Genomic DNA, 26,760 nt, shown 5'->3' on the forward strand with positions numbered 1-26,760 from the left:
GAGCCCTGGCCTACTGATTGTATCATAGGCCTTGCCCAGGTCGGCGCTGCAACACTACACATGTAACGCATGGATTTGTTACACTGTTCAACCACACACACATACACATTTTAAATAAAACAAGTTCCTTATTTGTAAAAAATAATCAGAGTACCAGTCATCAAATAGGCAATTGACACTTGGTCCAAAGAATATGTGATACTGTAATAGAAATACATGAATAGCTAAATTCAGAATTTAGGTTAATAAGGCATAACCCAGTGCACAATATGACATTCATGAAAAGACAAACAGTGCAACAAAGGAAATCAGCTTTCAGTCTGTATCAGACGGTCTCTGACGCTAGTGTTGAGAAGGTGACATGGCAGGCGTTTAGAAATCCGCTGTGCCGGTGGATGTAAAGTCGTTACACACAGTGTCTTTCGAACAATACAACAGTCAGATGCTTGATGCAGCTGGTGACTTTCCAGGTGTTGTAGGGTATTGACGATGTGTAGAACGATGAAATTGTACTTCTCAAATGTCAGGTGTTGTTGTGCTTTGACGATGCGTAGCACGATGGTTTTCCTTCAGTATCCAACGTATAGAGGTGTCTTCACCATGATAATTATTCACAAGCTTGTTGGTTTTCTAAACTCATGTGATTCATGGCACGTGACCTTGCAGCACAGTTTTGAGCAATGCCTTTCCTTCTCCAAGAGGCACACATGTATCCTCTCTTTCCTCCAAGATTTTTTTAGCAACACACTTTAAGTCTTCTATATTTCAGAAATCTCCACTGTTTTTCCACTATATCGTCTCCACTGCTTAACCACTATACCATTGAGTGGTTACTCAGCGTTTCAGCCATTCTCGTGCAAGGAACGACTTCTGTTGAGAGCAACCTCACATGCACGGGAGCACATGCTATCCAGCCAACATAAACATGAGGGTTGCCCCTGGCTCTCTGGCCCCTCTGGACACTCTCTGGGCTCCGGGCACCCCGGCCCTCCTCTTCTCCTCTACTCCCTTGATCTTCTCCTTCTCTAACGTAGTCCACTAATATACTAATTGTATGCATGGACCAGTGTATAAGAATTAATAGTGTATTTCTTATCCGAGTCATGCTATCTCTTGTGAAACAATGGACATCTCATGAATTTAGGCAGACCTCCACAGCTTGGTCATCAATCCATCTTACTTTTTCGGAGATAACGGAAGTTTATGTTTGGCCTGGAGTTTCAGACCTCGCAAACTTAATATAGCCTCCCCAACCAGCCAATAAATCTAATGAAGTTCCGAAATGGTTTAAAACATCTTTACAATGGTTCTTAATTAATTGTATTTTACGGTTACCGTCAGACCGCAGCTCTTTCGCTGATATTGCCTCTTAATACCTCTCACACCACGGTTAATGGTATGGTTTATAACATGGAGTATAACAACGCATTATGGCTGTCTCTCTCCCTCTTCCGTTCCCGAGCATGGATTGAGTCGTCCGTCTGAACGAAGCTCGTTCGTTGTCCGTGGTGCTGGTCGTTGATGGGAAGAAAAACCGCAATTTTTTGCAATATGGCATTGTGATATATAACGACTTATTGTTGGTGGCTCAGCTGATTGGAGAGTATATAGAGTTTATTGATAACATTGAGGTATTCTTAGTTTTTTCGGTAAAGTCACGTTGAAGGGAAACAACAAAATAATAAAATATATATAAAACACTAAAAAAATTCTCACGACGTTTCGACCATAACTCAAACGGTCGTCTTCAGGTGTGTTGGTTTGCATAAATTTATTTTTAAACGGCGCATTTATTTATTTATAAATGCATATCCGACCAGGAACACATAAGCAGTGAACTCAAGCACGTACACCAAGCTCTTAGGGCTAATGGTTACTCCGACTATACAATCCGCAAAGCTATCACTCAAACCATGAAGAAGAACCCTCTTGAGGAGCCTTTCAAAACCATCACTTTACCCTACATTGCGGGGATCACAAAAAAATCTCCAAAATCTTGAATAAACACAAGATCCAGGTCCGTTTCAACACATTACATAAAATCCGTGATCTGGTTCCGTCTGTAAAAGATGTGATTCCGGACATACAATACCCTGGTGTCTACAAACTAAGTTGCCTCTGTGGTAGTAGTTACATTGGAGAAACCAAACGCCATGTCTCGGACCGCATTCGTGAACACAAAGCAGACCTTAAACACGGTAGGACCAACACCTCGGCCGTGGCAGATCATTGTTCTAATTCAGTAGGCTCACATGCCATTGACTTTTCCAAGACAGAGGTTCTTTGTAAGCCATCTGGCTTCCATGAGAGATTCGTTCATGAGGCTATCCACATATACAAGCACAGAGACAATTTCAACCGAGAAGATGGATTCTATCTTAGCAATCATTGGAAAGATTTGATAAACCATTTCAGGTCTTAATTGATTGTTCACGCTTACAGTGGCTTTCAGACAGCATACATTATAAAAAATTTCGTCTCCCCCCTCCTCTTTTCAGAATATAGATGGACTAGTCCTAAATAAACTGCCAAATCGTTGCGCGTGGCGCTAACGTTTTTATAAATAAATAAATGCGCCGTTTAAAAATAAATTTATGCAAACCAACACACCTGAAGACGACCGTTTGAGTTATGGTCGAAACGTCGTGAGAATTTTTTGTTTTATATATATTATTATTTTGTTGTTTCCCTTCAACGTGACTTTACCGAAAAAACTAAGAATATGAATTACTGCAGTCACGAAAGCTTTAAATCAAAACATTGAGGTAGTTTATATTTTGGTTTTCATTCGTTTTACTATATGGTATTAATACTGGAAGGAACGAAGTTGTAAACTGAGTGTACCAACCTGCAATAGACAAAATTCCAATGTTCCTACCAGCCCACCCTGCAGGGACCTGTTTATATAGTGTAGTGTATACCCAGTTGCTTTGTGATTAATAGCTCAGCTTATTGAAGAATATATCAAGTACAATTATTATACTGATGTAATATAGACTTAGTTTTTTCCCACATTGGTTTACTGTATGATAGTTGGGTAGTTGGAGGCCCTTTAGCGTCCATATACTAAATGCCTCTGTTGATATGTAAACTTTGACTTTAACACAGCTATTTTTTGTCACAAGCTAATCCCTAGCTATTTCAATGCTAAATTCTCCTGCTTTCTAGGTCATTCACACCTATCACCGAGCTTAAAAGACGCCACGAATCTCAGCAGCACTCATTGAAGCACTGTCGTCCCGACAGTTATGTTCTTTCACCTGAAGAAGGCCGCTTGTGTTGCGGCCGAAACGTCGTGAGAATTTTATTGTCTTATTTTTATTTTATTATTTTATTCTCATTCTACGTGACTTTACCGAAAGAACCAAAGAAGATAAACAGATACTTTAAACACCTTCATTTGGAAGTGCACGCTTACGTTTACTATTTGCAAAACATAAACCAGGATCAATCCACTGCTGGATGAAGCCCTCTCCATGCTGCGATTCCTTGCGTCCCTGTGATGTGGCAATCCATTCAGCTCCTGTAAGCGACCTATTTTTATTTGACCAGGTAAGGCCCACCGAGATATATAGCTCTTTTCCAGAAGCAGCCTGGCCACATATGATTGCTCAACGTAGTGGCTTATGTGAATATTTATAGCAGTAATTATCTTAACGCATGTTTTTAGATGTGGAGAAAAAAACCGGAGGACCTGGAGAAAAGGATACGTGACCATGGGGAGAACATGCACACTCCAAATACGGGAGACCCTTGAATATCACGAGTTCATAGTTCGTGGTTTAGACCTATCGCCGGCAAGCTCTATGTATATCAATTTACCTATCATGGGGATTAGTTTTGGTCTTTAGCGGGTATACTGTACAAGGAAGTACTATATCATTGTGTGATATTGTGGTGGGGAGCAGGCGAGGGGATTTTTTGTTTACTAGCCTTTTGCCCATCCAAGGATGGGTGTATTGCAGTAAATCTATTGCAGTAAATCAGACCGCGAAATGATATTCATTGCATCCATTTGTGTGCAATTTGTAAGGCCGCAGTGACAGACCTATTTCATTTAAAGGTTATAATCCCTTGTTCATCATGACGTCCTTTTTACTTTGATGTCTCAATAGCGTTAGGGAGATCGCGTGACGTGAGGGTTCTGCCTTTGTAGTGAGTTTCTAAGTTGACGCTGAGGAGGGGGGAGGAGGCACCTCGCCCCCCCCACCCCCATGTGGAGTGACGTCACCCGAAAGTTGCTGAGACAAGGTCTTATATAGGCCTGAGATGAGTGCATCAAGGTAGGTGGGTGGAGCTAGAGATGGTCCAACCACAGAGGCTGGGGCAGTGGCCTTTGTATTGTAAGATTAGCATGTCAATGGCTGTGGCAGTGGCCTTTGTATTGTGAGAGATTAGTCTATTCATGAGTATTAATGAGGGGGCCTGCTCGACGTGGAGTGACGTCACGTGCGGGACACAGACATTATTGGCTCATTATAGTAGTAAATTTGGCATTCAGTACAGCACATTTCCATTGTGATGTGTCTATTTTTGGTTGCGTGTATGTAAGCTCATTATTTAGCTCAAGCTTAAGTATTGAATATCACGCTTTTGGCTTTTGCTACTCTTTCCAAAAATGTAACCACCTCGATATCCAAGGTACTCCTTATAAAGGCATCAGGGTCGGGATCAAACCCTCGGCCTCCTCCATACCAGGTGAGGTAGTTAACATCTCCTAGCCACCGAGCTGATTCAGTCTCTGTGGCAATGATTGTCCATGCTTTGCACAAGCAAATACTGTAGAAGCATAACTCGCTTTTTGTGTCTCCACATAAATCAGAATACGATGTTTAAATACATCAGCCTAATGGCTTTTCCCACCAACATTCCCCAGCAGCATTTGTTTTAAGCAATATAATTATACCGGCTCCCATTTGGGTTTCATCAGTTAGGCTTGTTAAACTAATGGTGGTTGTTATTCAAAAAAGAGCCGGCCATTTGCGTCAGTGCCACAGTCCAAATTTACCAGACTTTAAATAATACTTTCCAATTATCCAATTGGTTAAAACCACAGAGCAGCAATGCCCTTAATGTGAAACCATGGCACACTCTACCCGTCTGTAAAACATATCACCTTCGTGAGAGCCTTGCATTGTAGGAATGGTGCAAATACATCTGGTAATGATTTCATCTAATTAGATCTGAGGAAGAGTTATTACTATAAATCTTGACTTAAAGCTTTCGTGACTGCAGGAATTCATATTATTTGGGTCTTTCGGTAAAGTCACGTAGATAGGTTCAAATTAATAAAAATAAAATAAACAAAAAAGCTCTGACGTTTTAATCACAACACAAGTGATCGTCATCAGGAAGAAGAAAGAGGGGGAAAGCTGCTGAGGCAGACTGTTTTAAAGGTTGAAAATGGGTGTAGCCCAAGGGTCATAAACGACGTGGCTAGTGATGTTAATGTGAGAAATTAGCACATTAATGTAAGATCGGAGAGCGGCCTCCATGACGAGGGCGCGGAGGTGGTTAGGTTAATGTGAGAGATTGGCATGTTAATGTAAGATCGCAGAGCTGCCGCCACGTCTAGGTCAGCATGCGGAAGGGGCTATGTTGGTGTGAAATTTGTTTCACCTATTAATGTAAGATCGGAGAGCCGAACCTATGGGGAAAATAAAAACTAACATCGGAAGGTGGCAGGATGAGAACAACACCAGTTATGACTTAAACTGGTTGATGACGTTCTTCCAATGATTGCTGAGTTTGTACCCATCGTCTCGGTCGAAAATGTGACTGTGTCTGTATATGTGGATGGCTTCATGAACGAATTTTTTTGATAGCCAGTGGGCTTACAAAGTACCTTCGTCTTAGAGAAATCAATTGGCGTGTGAGCCAACCGCATTAAAACAATGATCAGCCAAGGCTACCGTGTTGGTCCTACCGTGTTTCAAATCTTCCTTATGCTCATGAACACAGTCCGAGACATGTCGGTTAGTTTCCCCAATGTAACTACTGCCACAGACACGGCTTAGTTTGTAGACGCCAGGGTATTGTATATCAGGGACCCAGCGTATCCGCAGGTGGTGGATAGTGGAACGACCTTCTGTGAACTTTAGCTGCAAAATAAGCAGCGGCAACCCTGGCGGATAAGCAGTTGTGGACCAAGCAGTGACAACACCACCAGGGTGTGGTTAGGACTGAAAATGCCAATGGTTTTCCTCTTGAAAAGCGACATATACCCTTTAACGATGCTTTCACATGGCGAGTATAGGCCGCCATTATAATAAGCATGTCTGCCACCAGCCATGGGTTAACAAGTCCTCAACAGCAGAGCAGGAGGAAGAAGATGTTAACATCTCAACAGCTGTGAAGGCGGACCAAGACTGCAGCAGAACGATATCTCCAATCGTACTGGTCTCCTTGGCATTGGATTCATGGTCCCATTCTCTCAAGAACTGTGTGGAAGCTACTGTACAACAGCTTTTTGGCGTCATCTGGTCCAACACCATGTGAGACTAGGCTCTAAGGAACGCTGTCTCGGGTGTGGACCAATCAATTTCAAGGACAGTGCATACATTATCAGAGTTATGTTTTTTGTTTGCATTCCGACCGCGGGTATTGTGGTCAATGCAAACATGACTCCTTGTAAAAAACAGGTGTCAGTTTTGTTGCCAGATAACATGGTAAAAAAACAATTATTAGCTTCTCCACAATAAAATCAATCATGCACAGGCGTGTTTCATAAAAGGAACAACATCTTCTGGCCCATTCAATACAGTGTTTTTGGTGACCAGCTAGTGACGACGGGAGCTTGATTGTGAAGTCTGGAAGCTTCTAGTGGCAGCTACAAGAAGGTCGTCTAACACTCAGCAGAAACAAGAGTGTGTTTCTGCAGCTGTACCTGCGACTAAGAAGTCCTTTCAAATGATCCACTCTGCTCACCCCACGTGGGGAAGGAGCTGGAAAGTGGCCCTAAACATAGTCTGTCTCACTTCTTCCGGACTGGATAACCACGTTCAGAAGGATCCCCATTACTGTGGTGGAAACAAAACTAAAAGTCAGATAATTACCTTTGGGAACTGGAATGTCAGGACCCTTATGGACAAGACTAAAAGTGAACGCCCAGAATGCTGCACCTTAATCGTGGCCCGGAAACTCAGACGACACAACACTGACGTAGCTGCCCTCAATGATACTCGACGAGAAGAGAAGGGGCAGCTCAAGGAACAAGGAGCTGGCTGTACCCTCTTCTGGAAAGGCAGACAGGAAGAACAGCGGCGGCTGCACAGAGTTGGTTTCTCCATCAAGAATTTACTTGATGAGTGAGCGCCTCATGACTCTATGTCTCAAACTGGTGGGGAGCCAATATTCTACTGTCATCAGCGTATATGCCCTGATTCTTCACTCCGATTATGAATGTTACGTCAACCTTGATCAGGTCTTTTCTACTGTTCCTGTGGGAGACAAACTTATTCTGCTCGGTGATATGCATGCCAGAGTTGGAAGAAACATAAACCTCTGTAATGGAACCATCGGGAAAAAAGGAGTGGCTAAAGTCAATTCCAACGGCATCCTTCCCTTGACTAAATGCACGGAAAATGGAGTCATCATCATCAACACCCTGTTACGCCAGAAAAAACAAATACAAAACATCATAGCATCATCCGTGATCTAAGCACCGCCACTTGATCGATTACGTCATTGTCCATGAACAGGATCCCAAAGATGTCTGCATCATCCAGGCTGTTCTAGTAGCTGCTGGTGGCTGGACTGATCATTGACTCATCTGCTCAACCATGCTCATAAAACTGGCTCGCAAGTGACGGCTTCATCAGAAGAGATGTCTACAGAAGATTAACATTGAAGCTTTATAGGACTCCATTAAGCAAGACCTCTTCCACCAATGCCTCAATGAAAAACTGTCAAACTTGATTAACCAAAAGTGGGAGAATGTAGTTCGTCAGAGAAAGTGCTTCAAGGATGTCCTCAAGTCCAACATGAAGAAGTGCTCCATCGACACTAACTCAAGGGAGTATCTTTCCCAGGATCACCTCAGATGGAGACAGTCTATTTCAAGAAGCCAAACATTTTAAAACTTAATAGCAGAAACAGAAAAAGTGGGAATGGCGGAAACAACAGCCTGCAGCCCGACTAATGCAGTTCCACCCACCACTATTTCTGGACACATGTGCCAGAGTTGCGGCAGAATCTGTCGATCCCAGATTGGTCTCTTCAGCCATCTTTGGACCCACAGAAAATCCAAATTTTCTCTGGAAGGCAATCCTCGATTGCGAGGGAAAGCCTATGATGACACTTGGGTCCCTGGTTCCATTGAAAATGACGCAGTTGGGTTCATATTTTCACTAACACCACACCGTTCCGGGCCCTATCCACTGCTATTTGTGACTCAGTCTATGGGCCTCTGAGTCTATGAGTTTGTATGTACAACGTTAGTTCATGGGCTTCTCTGGACAGGCAAGATATTGGTAATACGAAGCCGTAATTTTCACAGCCCCGATGTGTTTATGTAATTTTTGTTGTGACTGAAATTATGTACATTATATAAGCGATATAGTTTGAAGAGTTGCGATGATTAGAAGGCTCGTGTAGGGGCTAATGTTGATCAAACTGTCGAATGTTTCCCTGCACTCAAGTATACAAACGGGAGAATGTGGAGCGCCATCTGCAGTTGGAAATGATGCGTTGATAGCTCAAGGAGCTGGAGAAAGCCACGGCCACGGTCTCCACCAACACCACCACTGCCTCCAACGCCATCCTGGCAGCCACATGCAGTTCCGCCGCCACCACCAGGGATGCTGTTGGGAGATGCATCGACACCCCCACCCCAACTGCTTCTGGCATATTATTCACCCCCACCGCCATGGCGCTTGATGTTGGCAGATTCAGCGCTGCCACCCCGGCTGCTGCTGGCATCTCCAACACCGCCACCACCGCCCCGGCTGCTGCCGGGAGATCCAACGTTGTCATCCCAACCCAGCTCATGCTGGCAGATGCACCACTGCCTCCCCAGCTTTTGCTGGGAGATCCACCACCGCCTGTGCCAAAGCCACCAGGTTCGGCAAATTGCGTAAATTTATTCGAGAACTTCACTGGTCGGCTACTGCTGGAAGATCCACCGCCGCTACCCCTACATCTGCAGGCCGATCTACCGCCGCCACCCCAGCGTCTGCAGGCCAATCCACCACCACCCCAAGGTCTGCAGGCCAATCCACCACCACCCCAACGTCTGCAGGCCAATCCACCGCTGCCACCTGTGGGTCTGCAGGTTGATGCACCTTCACCACTCCTGGGACTTCATATTCAATACCCGTTGAGAAATACAACTGAGATTCTTGCATTACATGTAGTCATTACACTTTCGGTGTTTTGCTTTCACTGGTGTTTGTCACGCCAAAACAAAGGTCACATGTTGCTTTCGGGAGGTTATAGCTGGGAGGGAGAGGACAAGTTTGGCAGAAAAGAACCAGAGCTTTGTATGAAGTGATAGGCCATGTAACTTTTATACAGCACTAAGCAGCTGAAAAAAAGGATATGCCACTGAACTAATTCAGAGTAAGACCTCCGCTCTGAAATCGGAGCTGGTCATAAACAACTGCCCAGATATGGGAATACCTCCACTCTTTCCACAACTACCTATCATGCGGAGTTGAGGGGGTGGAGTCCTTGAAGACATACAAAATATCAAGGCAGGTACTGCTTTGATTTGTTTGGTAGGGCGAATGGTAAGGCCCTACCTCTTATTGGCACGATCCAGGTTCACCATCAGACTCTCCCACTCCTAGAAGTGAACAGCCATTACGAGATCATCACCAACATCATCAGCACACAGATCATCCGTTGTTCCCTCCTTCCAGATTAAGAAAAACCATGGGGCATGTTACACGTTAACATTATTGATACATTACGATTCGTAGATCAAAGTAGATTTTAATACAATCAGTCCTCGCTTAGAATGCCCCCGTAGAACACTGATTCGTTACAGTGATAGGTGTGGGGCCAAATGTTCTGGACTGACTTCTACCACCAAGCCAGCTTCACAACATCTGCGCGTTTCTCCGGTTTCCTCCTACGTGCCGAACCCTGATGCTTGAAATTGTCCAAACATCTTAATGCAGCACGGAGCTAATAATGAGTCTCGAGACTCAATGTGGCTCTCCTGGGTACATACAGGATATTTCTAGATTTGATTATATTTATTCATATGATTCAGCCTAGCAGCTGCACTGCGATGTGCCAGCCTTGCCACTGTGTCATGGTGGTAGTGGTGGTAAAACCGATTCGGAATAATATGTTCAGTGCGCGTTGTGATTTTTTCTTTTAAAAGTGTTAATCAAACGAGTTGCAGTGACGTCATGGTCGAGTAAGCAGCAATGACCGCTCCAACCCCTACATTAGAACATTACCTTTTTCGACCCAACATAACCACTCGCTTTCCTGTTTGATAGTTTTTTTATTTTTCTACCTGGCCTCAGGCACTTTATAGGGGGCCTTGGAAAGCTGTTTTTTTTTTACTTTGGAGCTTCCTAGGGCGATCCACAGCCTCCTTAGGTGTAGGGTCCTCAGTAAGCAACTCGAGCCTGACCTCATGGCTAGGCCAAGGGGACCTTCCGCCTGTATCTTTGTGCTCCATGGAAGACAGATCCCCTGGGGAAAAAGCCATAGCTTTGTCTCCCCCCCCCCCCACCCCGTTCAAGTTGACACCAGAGATCCCGGTGGGAGGAACGAGAGCTCTTACAAGCCCTTTTGTAAAAAAAAAAACAAAGAGAATACTGCCCTTCTTCGGGTCCTCAACGAGATGTCGAGTAAGGTTTGCAGGAGGGTGGAGATTCAGGAGGCAGCCACATATGACCCTTCAGACTATGCTAGACGAGCAGAGCGGTGCAATGAAGACCTACGAAGCCAGGCTGCTGGAACCTGAGGAGGCTTACATCAGACTGGACTCTAAGGGACGGGAGTGCCAAGTAAACCATACGGCCTCCCGGAGGGGGTCGAGGGCAACGCTCCTCAAGATGCTCTATCCTACATTCGGCTACATCTGCTCAAAGCTCCGGCATTCCTCTCTACAACTGGGCCATCACCACCTACACTAGTCGGCGCTGCGCTGTGACCACGGCGTGCCTCCACGCGTGCCTGTCGACGGTCGTCCTCAAGACTGCCCGCATCGAACGCGAGCTCATCTCATTCGTATGGCAATGCTTGCTTCCCGCAGAGCAGACTCTTGTCCACAACCTCTCTCGCATAGATGTAGCGTAATAAATGCACATCCTATACCGTCGGTATACTTACCTGCAGTTGCGGGCACAAGCCCATAGGGGGTGCCACCCTGAGCTGGGGAAGGACAGAGAGAGCCAGGCCCCAGGTGAGGGGTTGGGGGGTTCTTCCAGAGCCCCCTGGAAGGTTCTAGAGAGGGGGCGGCACCGGGGGCGGAGAGCCCCCGAGAGGTGTATTAAAGGGGCACCTCTGGGACAGCTCGGGGCAGTGCTCCGAAGACGAAGAACAGAAGACCATCCTAGCTAGGACCCTGGGACCCGACATCCTTATAAGGGTCGGGGCCGAGCGCGGACCAGTGGTCAGGACCCGCACCTTGGCTGGGTCGGGTCAGAGTAGCCTCCCTAGCTAGGACCCTGGGACCTCGAGCCCGACGTCTTTGTAAGGGCCGCGCCGAGCTCGGACCAGTGGTCAGGACCCGTACCTTGGCTGGGTCGGGTCAGTTAGCCTCCCCTAGGGCACAGATAGCCAGAGGGCTGAGAGCCAGGTTTGATCAGTGCGAGGGCACGCTAGCCCGGAGGCTGTACCTCCCTAGATAGTGGGAGTTAAGGGGAATTCTGTTCATAGTTACAAATAAACCGTGTTGCCTCTAAAGACGTCTCCAGTCTCCGTGGAACCCACTACATATGTGTATTTTTATATTTTTACCACTGTGATATACACGTTGCCTGCGTGCGGCGACGCTGAATGCTTTTCCCTCTTCCTTTTCCTCATCCCTTCACCACAGAATGAACACGGTAACGCCGTCATGCACCTCGGGGGGGGGGGGGGGGGGGGTCAGGGGTCAGACATTTGTGACGATGTGTGACGTGGGGGAGGGGGGGGTTTGAGAAATGTGACGTCACATCAAAATGCGCAACTTTAAGTATAGAATTGTTATAACACTAATTGTTATAACACTCCTACATCAGTGCAGCGCCACGCACTACAATGGCAATAGTTGAAGCATGTTTTATTTTCAAAATGGAAATATGGTTTTGGGGGGGGGGGGCAGAGCTTTGTGACGCCATATTTGAGGGGGGGGGGGTCTGACTTTTTGTGACGCCGAGTGACGAGGTCAAAAATTGCGTGACGTCATTTATGGACGGCCCCTCAAGTGAATGGCAAAATTGGTTTCGATTTACGTTGTTTCACTTACTGTCATGTTTTTCAATGTACTAAATCGAGAACTTCAGTGCTTGGGGGATTTTGGAGCTGGCTCACCGCCTGGGCTGCTGCTGCCTTCCCACTCGGCTGTGGTTGCTCGAACCTCCGAGTCGTTCATAGCTCGTGGCTTCTAATATCGGAAGGAAGCAGTGATCGTCTTTGTTCGATGGCCAAGAGCTGCTGCTGCGAGGATGACCGGAGTTTGCGTGATGACCGTTTATGCTCCTGGACACGAGATCAGCAAGGTGTGATGTTTCATTTGTGGGAGTTGCACCGCCTGTACGCGATCAACCGTCGACGCGCCCACCCGGGCCCCACGTTTGCCGTGAGGCACCATGAGGGCCTCCCCGACGGCCAGGGCCTCCGCACGGTCGGAGTGGGCAGAGGCCGGCGTTCGACTGGTGGTTTGAAAAGAACACGGACAAACATTCGAGCTCACGCTTTTGCTTTGGCAACAATTTTCGTTAATTGGGCTCCGAGCGGCTCAACAAGCCTGGAAGCCGGCGCATTTAATCACCTCCGAGATCGAAATGTGGCAAATCGCATGCTAATCAGGAGCAAGTTGGCCCAGGGATTGTGAATCAAATTTGCATGTGAAACGGCGGTGCAGGACTCGATTCGAAGGTGAGTGAATACTGCGCGGTGGTGCATTGCAAGTGGACATTATTATCATCCAACAGTGACCAGCATGGTGAAGTATGGTCAAACTAAAGCTGGCATCCAACATCACGTGGCGAGATGTTCATCCAGCAGTGGAAAACGTAACTTAAAGTAACCAAAATAACAAGATGCATGGAAAATAAATCGGTTTAATTTTGTATATAAACGCGTATAACTCATGTGTACATGCTTGTAAATATACGATTCAGCTAAAAAATGTTAAACACATTTACACAAAGTCGCAAAGACATCAACTCGCTTAAATCTTTACCAGTACTCCAGGAGCTCAGAATTATTGCCCAAGTACTGTATATACGTGAGCAAAGTTATGACCATTTACGAAACAATTTGAAAACGTGTCAATATTTTGTCAGAAATTATCTTTGCACGTCTAAAGGACAAGAGAAGCTGTAACGAAATGCGCATTTGTAAACAATTAAACCTTAAAATTTTCTGACACCGACATTTTTTCCAAAAAACATTCCTTGTGTGATTGCACAGAGTCCGATGAGGGGTGGGGCAGCTGTGTAAAAAAACCTGAGGTGAAATTCTCTGTTAAACCGACGATTTAAACAGCAACAGCTCGGGGAATTTTATACTATGTTCTATGCAGCTGACCGCTGCCCCTTCATACAGTAAATGGCATCCTCACAAGAATAAGTAACCTAACATCCCTTGCAGGGAATCCTCTCGCGATAAAAAATCTTCAATTTGCCATCCATCACGAGACCCCTGCGGGTATCACCGTGCACAATCATACTTCGAAGCTCTTGCTCGGATTCCCCAGAGCTTTGCCCTCCGAGTGGCCACCCTAATGGCCCACTCCGACAGGCCAAACCTGGCACAATTGTAGGTTTTCAACTATAATACACATTTTATGGGTTAGATCGTTTAAATATATAAATGTCTTGTTAAACCCACCACCACCCGACAGCCAATTAGTAAGGTTTGTCACGTAAACAGAACATGTCAATTCGTTACTAGTACAGTCCACCAGTGTGTTGGAGAGCAAAGCCACACCATTTACAATCTAAGTACAACATTTCGCCAGCACTAGCTTCATCAGGCGACAGCCATCACTTGTGAGCACTTCTTTCGCGAATTGGGAGGGGAATCAATGAATGCATTGACTATGGGTATCCATTGCCGATTGGGTTATTTATATGTTAATCAACACACATTATGCATGCGTATTAAGGGACGAGGATTCTCCACGAATCTGGCTGTCGCCTGATGAAGCTGGTTGTAAATACTGGTGAAACATTATACTCAGATTGTAAATGTTGTGGCTTTGCTCTCCAAGACACCGGTGTGATGTTACTAGTACCGAATTGGCACGTTCTGTTAATGTGACAAACCTTTCGAATTGGCTGTGTCGGGTGGTGGCGGGTTTACCGACACATTTTAATATTTATTACGCGATCTAACCCAAAAAACCCGTGTTATGGATATTGGTCGCGAAAGCCTACGTGTTAAACTGGTTTTCAACTGTTAGATCAGTGGTAGCCGATATGTGAATCGCGATCCATGGGTGGATGATCGCAAAAGATTTTGATTGTGGATCTCGGGACAAATAGGAATAAACACCTCTAATATAAAGCATTTCTTGTTATAGCAGATGGCAAAACAAAATCCCCGACTAAGAATTAATGGATTAATAATATATATTTTAAACCAATAGATTGCACTAGCACTTGGCATGTCTACAGTGTTCTATTAGTCGGTTAAATCCATCCGGGTAACTGCTGGTCATATATTGCTGGTAGATCACGGAACATGTTGAGATATACCAGAATGGATCACAGTGCTTTGTGGGTTGGACGCTGCTGCGTTAGTCAATAAACACCACCGATTCAGTAACCAATATTTTTGTGAAATCACCTTCATCACAAGGGGGTCAGTGTCTTGGCTGGCAAAGAAGTTGGGCATAAGATATCCTAAACCTTTGATTTAAAGCTTTCGTGACTGCAGTAATTCATATTCTTAGTTCTTTCGGTAAAGTCACGTTGAAGGGAAACAATAAAATAATAATAAAAAATATATTTTATTATGTTATTGTTTCCCTTCAACGTAATAATAATAAAATATATATTATTTTATTGTTTCCCTTCAACGCGACTTTACCGAAAGAACTAAGAATATATCCTAAACCTTTCATACATCTTGATGCGTATACACCTTAATTGGCTGATTGTACTGGTTGGCAAGGTAAAAATTCTAAATAAAAAAAAATTGCGCTACCGTTTGAACCGCTGCGACAGGAGAACAAAGAACCGGTGACCTCTGGATTGCAAGTTCAGAGTGCAAACCGTCTGTTACTTCAGGGTAGCAATTCTCATAACCGCCACTGCTTTTTTCAATTGTTCACCTCTGCTTGCGAGCACAATGTACACTTAATTAACTCTGCAGATGTAAAACCCAGAGTGTGTGCCCACTCATGCACCTGCTCCGACATCTTGTTGACACCGCATCCACGATACACTAGTGCTGTCTGGGTTTCTTAGGCCGGGGAGAAGGCGAGCCCCATGGGGTAGACTCCGCAGGGTTGTAGCCTGGAATCTGTGACAGCGGACACACAAATGGCACAAACGTACAACGAAGATAGTCACCCAAATAAGCCTTTAACAGACTGTGCTGCTGTTAGACGGCATGGCCCACGAGGGGGTAAGTGGCCAACACCTCTCCCCAGTGCTGATGTTTACACACTGCACCAGGTACTCATTTAAGAAAGAGTTGACCTTGGGTAGGCAAAACAGCAGTTCAGATAATCCTCACTGGTGTTGGCGGTGAGTGGGAATTGGGTTGCCGGGTTCATAGCGCAGCGTGCTAACCACTACACCAATGCTCTCACACACACACATGCGGGTATTTCCAACACAAGTGATACGTTATTATTACACTTATTAACACTGAAAAACTTAACAACTCCACACAGTAACACTCTAGTTGGGAATCAAACCCAGTTTTCTTGCTGCAAGACGCAAGGGTTTACCAATGTGCCACCCTGCCGCCCATGGCGATACGTAAACTACCTTAATACCAGTTTCAACGCATGCTTATTTTTAGATATGGGAGAAAACCAGAGAACCCGGAGGAAACCCATGCAGAACAGACTCAGGGAGTTTTGTTAAGAAATCTGATATCTACCAAGGCTCCCACACCCTGACTTAGCTTGGTATCTTGAGAACTCGCATTCATCAACAACAGCCCCAAACGATCATTTAAATAGGTCACGTTTCAGATAATGGCCCTTCTTGTGCAATGAACTAGGGCCATAATAAAAATCTATTTTATACAGCACCTTGCATATCGAAACATCTCAAAAAAGCACTGGACATTAAAAAACTACTCAAGTATAGATACAAGCCAATACAAATAAAGTAAAAGCCGATAATAACAATGATAGTGATACTGACACTTTACACAGCATGCAAAATGCAATAAAAGCTAATTATAATGATTCCCCTCACAGTAATAACCAATCAGAATCCAGGAAAAGCCAATTAATAACGACGTTTTCAAGCTGGATTTAAACACACGGACAGTCACAACTGATATAGGTAGGGATAGTATCCCATAGTCTTTGGATATACAGTCTGTTCTATAATACGGTAGTTGCGTACCTCAAGAACACCACGTTTTGGAAAAATCGTGTTATAATAAATAATATATATTGTATGGGGTAAAGCGCAGTCCGCAATAACGCGTGAGATGCGTAACACAGGCTGAACAAAGACTAAGGAACGTGGGTAGCATCTAGAAGCATCCAGCAGCATCCGCCTTGTGTGATGCTACGCCGAGGCAGCCGTTACGACCGCTTATTCCTACTCGCGCGACGTAGTTCCATTCATTCAACCGAGTTAAATCCAGTTCGGATCCGCGTTATACAAAAAATGCGTTCCTTCATACATTCATCATCGCGTTATATCCAATTTGCCAGTTACAGGAGGTATAGGACAACAGACTGCAGCTCAAAATGCTAGCTAAACATATATTTTTTCCATCCAAGACCGGAGTTTATATTTTATTCCTGTGTTATAAGGGTATTACGTTCAGGGGCTAAATGCCAATGTATGGGTCTGATAGCCACGGGAGAGCCTCAAGAGAGAGTTTGTGTCATCTTGCCACCCCCTCCATTGAAGGAGCACAGACTACAGTGGTGTAAAATGTGGTCCATAGTTTGGGTTGCATGGCCACAATCGTACAGTAGCTTGTTTTTAATGCACTGCTATGTATCTGTATGAGTCTCTATGAATCTCTAGGAATCATAATGGGTCTCTCTGTATCTCCTATGTATCTCTGTGTCTCTATGGGTTTACTATACGGTCCCACAGTTTGGGTTGCATGGCAACAAGCGCTATGCTGTGGCTTGTGTCATTAATTTTCGGCCCGCTGACGTTCCGATGCGGCGAGCGTTTGTTTTTTGTGCACTACTGCTGGCGCAGCAAGCAGCAACAGCAGCATGGTCACAATACAAATCGGTGGTATTCCGAGGTTGCGCGTCGCGCCGCACGGTGAGTACCTCCGGGCGGACGAGGTGCATGCGGATCCGCTGGTGCTGCAGGTTGGACGAATCCAGCGACACGCGCACGCACACGCGGTCGAACATGTTCAGCGCGATGCCCTCCACGCACAGCGTGGGGCCCTACACAAAACACAAAGACATATCTCCAATGTAGCCTTAACAGACTGTTGGGGCAAGTGCTGTTGGCGAGGAGGACAGATGAAGGCCGGCACGGCACATAAGGGGGTGGGTCGCCAGCGCCATGCCCGGCCGCCTTTGTCTTCCCAGTGGCGATGTTTACACACCGCACCAGGCATTCAATTGAGTTCCGAGTCAACCTAGGGGAGGCCCAGGACCGGTTCAGATAATCATCACTGGTGTTGACCGTGCGAAGGAATTGAACCCAAGTCGCCGGGATCGTAGCGCAGAGCGCTAACCACTACACTACCGCTGACTGCTCTCTGCCAAGTGCCCTGCACACAAGCACGGATTGACGTAAACCCAACGTTATTATTCATACTATTACATGGGTCACTCAGAAAAGCCTCACTGATTCTCAAAACGTTTGCATTCAAGGTCACTGCTACGTCTTTGTAAAAGGAGGCGAACGATTGATATGTGCTCCCCAAATAAGTAATTTGCATGTAATTTTCCAACCTTGGACCATGATGCTGGCACACGAATAACGTTACAGGATCTTTTAACGTACACTGTTAAAGCGGATAGCCTGTAAATATTTTACGCTTAATACACACCACAGTATTAACCGGAGTGGCCACCGAGTTTGAAACGCAAACCTCCACAACACACAGCGAATGCAATACCGCTTGGGCCACCTCAGCGCGAGCTGAAAACCAGGCATGAGAAGCCCTTTTGAGCTTCTGGTCCAAATTAGGCTGTGTGCATTATCCACGCAGAGTGACAATGTAATGCGGCATGCAAGGCATGCTGGAAAGGACCGGATCCACTGGTCACACATGTGCTTTTTGCCATCTAGAGATCACTTTTTGCATCAACTACTATTTCCCTCATTTGTTTTTATTCTACAAGTACTTTTCTGCCCTTTGAGTTTCTCATTGTTTACAGAAAGCATTAGATTTTCTCTATAATTCTTCCGGATCTGAGGGATTTTACTGTATTTTTAATCTGATGTCCTCTCCGTGACAATATGGGCTCCGTCATGGCAGTTATTTCCAAAGCATATTTAATTGTGACCGTTTTATAATTGAAACGCATTTACATCATTAAATTCAGTTTCAGTTTATTTTGGTATAGCCCTGTGAGCCATCCGGCTCTAATGTATCCACCGGTGTAACTTCCTCTGTAATAGTCCACACTGCCAAATGGCAAAAAAACGGAGCTTCATATCTCACTGCGTTCTTCCACCTTAAACCAAGTGTCTGTGTGTCTGATAGAAACCTAATCGTAGAGAGATGGTCAGGGGGCTTGGGTCCCAGTGCATTAAGCCAGTCCTGGGTTTAAATGCAGAATTCAGCCGTTCGGGAAATGCCGATGCCTCCCGGTTGAGTGAACACATGCCCTACCTCCTCGTCGAAGGTAACGTTGAGCTTGAGATCTTTGGAGTCAAAGAAAACCGTCCTCTCCAAGCCGTACTTGGGAATGAGCACCACCACGGCGTTCTTGCGCACAAACAGCACGAAGCCCTCTTCGCTCACCACTCCCTTGCTCTTGAAGAACAACTGAGAGCACAACAACAACAGCCGTTAATCACCGCTACGTGGCCAAGAGCAGACACACGCGCATCACTTACCAGGCCCACAATTATTTAACAAAATTTAAGGTATTTTTCTGCATCCCCCCGCTAATTAATTCCAGTTGTGCTATTGGCATCATGTCATGGGGATTATTTTGAGTTCAATCGTGAAGGTACAATGTCAATTGTATTGACTATAATCCTCCATCACCTGACAGAGCCAATAAAATAAAGTTGTCACATCATGGGCAAATGTGCCAAGTGACTAGGTTTTTCAGCAAACACAGAAGAATGCTGAAAAGCAACGTCAAGTGTAGCCAACCAGTACAGCGACGGCACCACCACACGTAAGCGTGCGAATACAAAACAATTGATTCTTACTACACGCACAATACGATGCCTGCTTTCGTGAGCTTAAAAATGGTTTTCAAGAGACGAATGGACGCATTATCAGGTGCCTAAGCACACGCCGTGCAAGCTCCACGTGGCCCACACTTCCGCCTCCCACCTGCGTGTGGAAAGCTACAGACGAGCGTTGGGCGTACTGCGCCATCTTGTGGCGGTAGTTGAGGTTGTTGCAGAGCTGCTGCTGCTTCTGCTTGTCGGTGAGCGCCGGGTACGTGGGGTCGGCGCCCACGCACACGGCCAGCAGCCGGTGCACAATCACATCCGAGTATCTGTAACGGTACAGGGAGACAACAACAACAATATTCACATTTGTTGTAGCCTCTATTTAATATGAAGATTAAATTTACAGTAGATACAGGCTGCGGTATGGCCACGAGATGCCAACGGAGCAGCGGTATTAATCCACCAAGCACCGCGATTCATTCTGGTGGATCTCAGCGGGTTTCACGATCCACCAGAAAGTAACGCAAACAATGACTCAGATGGATTTAACTCTGTGATAGAATACTGTACTCTGGCCAGACCACGTTCTAGCACCATCTGCTGGTGGAAATTATCTTTGTTAATGTATGAATTTAATTATTTGTTGAGGACTTTTTATTTGTCATCAGATGTAGCGCAAATTGCTGCCTGCTCATATCTGTTTTCTCATTTAAGATCCACAACAAAATCGTTAGCGATCCATGGCAGAACTGCAATTCACTTTTGGCCGCCGCTGCAACACGGCAATGGATTCTTGATTCTGCACGTGGAACACTGTCACCCTCCTTGTAGGCGTTGGTGTTCTCCGGATCCTCTAGTTTTTCTCCAACACAAGCCAAACAACCATTTAAGGAATTGGCCAAACTTACCGTTTATAGGACCTTTTAGAAAAATAAGTCAAAATCTGAATCTTTATCCTGGAGAAATCCGATTCGCGATAAAAGCTCTTTTTGACAGACGTCCAGTAGGTAAATGATAGGAGTGCTAAGAATAGAAAAGGTAAACAAATCACTAAAAGTAAATAATAGAAAAAAGATATACAAGTTGTATGTTGAACTTCATTCGCACCGTACGTAGCCAACCGTGCTAATCGGAGGTGTGCCGTAATGACAAGTTAACATTGCATAAGTACATCAATTAATAAATAAATTCCTATAACTTGGGAAAGGCAGCACAATCCCAGACCACACCAAGACAACAACATAGTCCCCTCAATAATCGCGAAGGTCGATTTCACGCGTGTGCCTGACGCCAGAGCACGTCACCGTCGAATGGGCGACGTGAAGTGGGTGTAGATGGCGGTGGCGAGCCCGTAGTGGTGGGTGTCGGGTTCCATGCCGGAGCAGAAGTAGATGGCCTGCATCATGCAGCAGGTGGCCAGGATGCGCAGCAGAGTGTTGAGGTATGGTGGCGCTCCCGGCACCGCCGCCCGGTCCAGGGACTCGGCCAACGCCTTAGCCGAGTCCACCTGGATCTCGATGTTCTGCGCAAAAAAATCGGGCACACCGGCGTTTGTGAGGTGACTATCCCGCACGTGGCTTGTAGTTCAGTGCTGGGGAAGCAGCAAGGGTTGTGGTGTATTGGAAAGAAAACGTTATTCAGCGCACTTCCTGTAGGCATTCAGGTTTCCATAACCTGGCTTGCCAGGAGAAGGCAGTACAGCAAGTGGATTAATCTACATCTGGCACAGTGCCTGGCTGCCTTCCAGCGTTGTCTGTGGTTCGTCACACCTTTTGAGTTGTTCTGCCTCTAAGGGCGAGTGGAAACTATACGGCTACATCTCAAGATAAAGGTAAAAGGTGCAGCCCTGCAATTGCTCGCTCAGGCCAATACTGACATCGTTTCAAGACACCTCTGCTTCACAGTAGGGGGTAGCACATTCCCACCCATTTTGAGCATAATGTTCATCACAATAAGTCGACCTGATATTTAAACATTTCAGTGCTGGAATTGATCTAAAATTAAAGACAGTACTACATTTATCGTGATGGTTTTTTGTTGCTTATTTCTGTGGAGTAGCTGGGAAACGAGCAGAGTCCTTCAACTCCCTACACTTGATAACACAGTATGTTCAATGCGGCTGCTGGATTTTGAAGCCAGGGTCCCAGCTGTAATCTCTGGGTCATAGGGTGACCCAGGTGACCCTTGCAAATGAGACTTATGGTCGCTTGAGTTCTCACCCGGTTAAACCAAAAGACCTCAAACAAAAATTTGAGCCACCCGGCGACCTCTGAATTCCTTGCGAGGGGGATGATATTGAAGGAAGGTTAACAGCAATCTAGAGACAGTAGAACCCCTCTTAAAGACGGTAATTGGTTCCACGAACCCGAGCATTAAAGGATTTGGTCATTAAGCGAGTATAGGAAATACGTGTTAAAAGCTTAATTCGTTCCGATAGCATCGAAAGTTTCCCTTGTTCACCCAAAAAACGTACTTTATAATATTTAAACAATGGATATTAATACATAAAGATACTAACATTATAAACACATCATATTAAAATAAACACTGTTAATAAATGCATTAATTCATTTTGATTTAAAGCTTTCGTGACTGCAGGGATTCATATTCTTGGTTCTTTCGGTAAATTCACGTAGAAGGGAAACAATAAAATAATACAAATATAAAACAATAAAATTCTCACGACGTTTCGACTGCAACACAATCAATCATCATCAGGTGTGAAAACCACAACAAGAAAATGTGATAAAAGTGGCGGATATTTTAACGTTAGCACCACGGAGAGAGATTTGATAAACCATTTCGGGTCTTAATTGATTAATCACGCTTAAGGTGGCTTTCAGAACGCATCCATTATTTTTCGTCTCCCCCCTCCTCTTTTCCGAACATAGATGGACTCGTACATCTGAACAAACTGTCAAATCTCTCTCCGTGGTGCTAACGTTAAAAATAACTGGCACTTTTTTCAAATTTTCTTGTTGTGGTTTTCACACCTGATGATGATTGCTTGTGTTGCAGTCGAAACGTCGTGAGAATTTTATTGTTTTATATTTTTATTATTTTATTGTATCCCTTCTATGTGGCATTAATTCATATTTACTGTACCTACAACAGCCCGTCGTTAACAGAGAAATGGTCGGTTAAGCCTACACATTGGAGGCCCTTTGTTAAGCGATTAGTTAACAAGGGTAGTCGTTAAAAGGGGTTCTAACTCTACCTTTGATTTCGCCGCCTTCACCAAGATGTCGTAGTTGGAAGGCGGAGGCGCCGGGTGGCGTCGGAGCAGCGCACACTCGGGGAATTCGCCTACGATGCGCTCCGCCACGGAGATGTTGGCGAGCAACATGAACTCCTCCACCATCGAGTTGGTCTCCCTGTGTACACGCACCAGTTTCCGCCACCACAACACATCAACCACAAGGGTCAAGAATCTTTATCTTAGATTATTTTGCTGATAATAAATTTCCCACGTGATAAGCCACTTTGTTCAGCTATCATTTGTGGTCAGGGTTTTACTTGGTAAGATAAAAAATAGTTTAGTTTTATTTGTATATTTGTTTAAGTTATTTGTTTACCTTTCCAATACTTTGTAATCCTAACGTGTGCTTGTATTGTTTGTTGTTGTAACGTTGTGACCTGCCCCAACTGGACATCTGTGAAAAAAGAGCTTTATAGCTCATCGGATTCTTCCAGTAGAAATATATATTTTGATTCTGATAGAGAGATCTGCACAACAGTTGGATTGCAGTCATGGGAGGTGTCTTGTTGACGAGACTCACTTGAGTTCCTTGGTCTGCAGGTCGATCGGGTCGTGGGTTTCGCTGTCCATGTGGAATCGGACCTCAGGGGATGCCAGAGTCAATGCCCTACGGGTGGAGAAGGGACATGAGCGATTATCATGTCCAGCCAAAACAACACAGAATCTTAATATAAGACACTTCACAAACTCAGATATTTGAGTTGAACATGCGCAGCTCGTTAAGTCAATCCACTGCTGGATGAGGGCCGCCCCATGTCATGCGGGTCGTGGGGTGGTTTTACCGTACTTAACCGTGGTGGTCAGTACGCGTTGGCAAAGGTGGGGGAGCACAGACATGGGAGCATTAAGAAGAGTAAAACAAATTGTGTCACTGCATTGTCCTCTATTGCCCACAATGTAGCCCCGCAGCAGCCTGTAACACTCCAATCTAGAAGGATGTTATTAACCAGGTAAAACCTTAACTTCTTTATTGTTGCCTTCATTTCCGCATCTCCAGCTTCTTCAGCCTCTCACTCCCAGCCCCGCTCACTTCCCCACCCCCCCCCCCCCCGGCATTTTGCCGTGCTCGCCCCTTTAATCCCTCTTGCAGCACCCCACTTCCCCTACCCCACACCCCCCCTCTCTATCTCTCCCCCTTGCTCCCCCCCACTCTCTTACCTATATAGCCGCTTGTTACAACAGCCCTTTTTTGCCCACTTCAGAAATTGTTTCTGGCTGTGGTTGTCCCACCTGAAGAAGGACGCTTGTGTTGCGCCCGAAACGTCGTGATTTAATTTAGTTGTTATTTTATTTTATAGTTTTACCTACGTGACTTTACTGAAAAAAAACGAAGAGTATGAATCCTGTAACACTTGTTTGTGCATGGTATTCACCCAAGCCTCATGCATCATGGGGTCAAAAAAAGCTACAGGTGCAGCCTTGCAATTGCGTGCTCAAGCCACTGCTGGAAGGGGGCTCCCATAAGAGGGGGCCCCTCTAGAGATACACCGTTTTACAGTCCCTCTCAATGTATTTTAGCCTACTCTTCCACGCTGGCCGGATGTCTTAGAAGAAACGGGAGTAACCACACTTTACCGCGCCACAGGCGACCTGCCGATCGACTAAATGTGGTGCACCCATTCATACTGCTCAGCGCTCCAGTGGCGGTGGAGGGGATGAGGATCTTGACAATGAGTTACCCGTTTTGAATGCGCCTCTGCTTGAGGATCTTGGCCAGGGAGTTGAGGCCACGCAAGCTGCTGGTGACCGGGTCCTTCCGTCCAGCGTCGTCCATCATTAGCTGAGCCTCTGCGTACGTCAGAGACGCCTGCGGGGATACGATGAACACACCACGGGTGAACCATGGGGTCCTCGCAATTACACAATGCCCACGCCTGATCCAAGCCCAAGCCAGAACTCAACAGATGTCTACGTGGCTGCCGATGACCACTGAGGGTTACGCTCACCCAAAGACAGTACAATTGATATTTTTTAAATTCTCAAAGCTGGAATTTAACCAAATTTAGTGTAATGTAATTTGGTGGTCTTTCGTGCAGTGAGTTTAACACGTAGGCTTTCGTGACCAATATCATCCATAATACAGGTTTGTTTGGGTTAGATTGTGTAAATACATAAATGTGTCGTTAAACCCGCCACCACCCGCCACAGCCGACTAGTAAGGATTGCCACATAAACAGAACGTGGCCAATTCGTCACTGGTACAACACACCGGTGTGCTGTACTCGTGACGAATTGGCATGTTCTGTTTACGTGACAACCCTTATTAGTTGGCTGTGTCGGGTGGGGGTGGGTTTAATGACACATTTACATATTTACACGATCTTACCTAAAAAAAGAACCTGTGTTTTGTGCAATGATTGTTGACTGGACAGAGACCATCAACTCACTACTTTCATGTCCTACCTCGCACCTCCGATTAGCACAGTTGGCTACGTACGGTGCAAAAGAAGTTCAACATACATACTACCACTTGTGAACCCGGTTCATCTCGCTACACTTGTGAACTCAGAGGTGCAAGCTCAACGCTCTGACCTCTCAGCCATCCGGAAACCTCAACTGCACTAACATAGCAAGGCACCGATACAATACACGTGAAAGCAAACGAGAGTTTTACAAAAACTGAACGTCTTTGTTAAGCCTGCGTACGCATCTCACGTGTTATCGCCGACTGTGCTTTACCCTGTTATTTATTATGCGATTTTTCCACCATTCGGTGTTCTTCAGGAACGCAAGTACAGTGTTATAGGAAAAAAGTCTGTAGTCCCCTTGCTCCATTCATTTCTGTACTGGACCATCTCCACGGCTACTGCAGAGTCCTCCACATCCTGGCTCACCACTTTGATCCGCATCTCTCGAGGCCTGCCTCTCGGGTCTCCGCCCTGGTGCTTCCATAAGTCCGTCGCCTTCCTTCCTCCGATGTGAATTTCCTCTCTTCTTACGATGATGTGTCCGAGCCATCGACTTTCTTTCAGGTCGACGGCTTTTCTATATACGGTCTGCGGTAAAGGTGTAGAGCCCCGTGGCTTCTCGTTCATGCCAGTGCAGCGGAAGGACCTCGACTGGAGGGAGAGCTCCAGAGAGGCCCTCCAGAAGGTATTCTACGAAAGCTTTAAATCTAGAATGTTCAACGCAGGCCAAACATCTTGAAACTATTGAGGTTTGACAGCACGATGATGATGATGGGGGGTGTTTTCGCATTTGTCCATTGTCGGGGGCCTATACGTCGGGGGCCACACGTCATGGACCACACCAAAGGCCACCCAGGGGCCACCAGTGTCGTCATCTCCTTATCCCCACATTCGCCCAGAGAGCGCACAAAATGGCCCTGCACAAGCACACCGACGATTGGCACGGTTGTCTACGAATGGTACGGAAGAAGTTCAACATGCATATGCACATACGTGGCCAATCAACACCGGTATCCCTTTTCCACTGGTACATTGGAACCCAGACAGCGCAGAGCTCTCGAGGTGTCTGTGGTCACCCACTGGCTTTTTGCTGTGTCGAACCGGAACCAAACCGTGATATGCTGGCCCCACAAGGCATCCAAATCTATCCGGGGGCCGAGCAGGGCCAGGGGCGGGGCTAGCGACACGTGTGACGGCAGTCGGTACACCACGGGGACGTGGCACCACAGCGTCATCTGCATGTGCCTAGACTTGTTCAAAGCATTGACCGTCCATGGCATGAATCCGCTTTTGCAGTGGATAAACAACCTGCAGCCCACTAAACCATGCCAGCCATGGTGCCGCTCGGTTGTGCAGTGGCAAATAGGTATGAAAAGCACAACCACAATGCCAACCTTGTACCTAACGTTCATGATGTAGAATATTAACCGGCATCTGTTTAAAC

At 45.8% G+C, this 26,760-nt stretch overlaps 2 protein-coding genes across 2 annotated transcripts; both read right to left on the reverse strand.

Moving 5' to 3' along the window:
- Nucleotides 1-17,249: 17,249 nt before the first annotated feature.
- On the reverse strand, nucleotides 17,250-20,142 carry LOC142906004 (exosome complex exonuclease RRP44-like). Its single transcript, XM_076053371.1, has 3 exons — nucleotides 19,807-20,142; nucleotides 19,129-19,284; nucleotides 17,250-17,725 (listed from the first exon to the last, which is right to left on the reverse strand). Exons 1-3 carry the CDS (start codon nucleotides 19,849-19,851, stop codon nucleotides 17,438-17,440), a joined length of 489 nt encoding a protein of 162 aa, XP_075909486.1. The 5' UTR covers nucleotides 19,852-20,142; the 3' UTR covers nucleotides 17,250-17,437.
- A 781-nt stretch (nucleotides 20,143-20,923) lies between these two features.
- On the reverse strand, nucleotides 20,924-23,036 carry LOC142906005 (exosome complex exonuclease RRP44-like). The gene is made up of 2 exons (XM_076053372.1): nucleotides 22,867-23,036; nucleotides 20,924-21,171 (listed from the first exon to the last, which is right to left on the reverse strand). The coding sequence occupies exons 1-2, from the start codon at nucleotides 23,008-23,010 to the stop codon at nucleotides 20,950-20,952; spliced, it is 366 nt and encodes a 121-aa protein (XP_075909487.1). The 5' UTR covers nucleotides 23,011-23,036; the 3' UTR covers nucleotides 20,924-20,949.
- Nucleotides 23,037-26,760: the final 3,724 nt, after the last annotated feature.

The sequence above is a fragment of the Petromyzon marinus genome, chromosome 61 (assembly GCF_048934315.1).
Source record: "Petromyzon marinus isolate PM22_M1 ecotype Great Lakes invasive population chromosome 61, UKy_Petmar_22M1.pri1.0, whole genome shotgun sequence".
NCBI classification, from domain to species: Eukaryota; Metazoa; Chordata; class Hyperoartia; order Petromyzontiformes; family Petromyzontidae; genus Petromyzon; species Petromyzon marinus.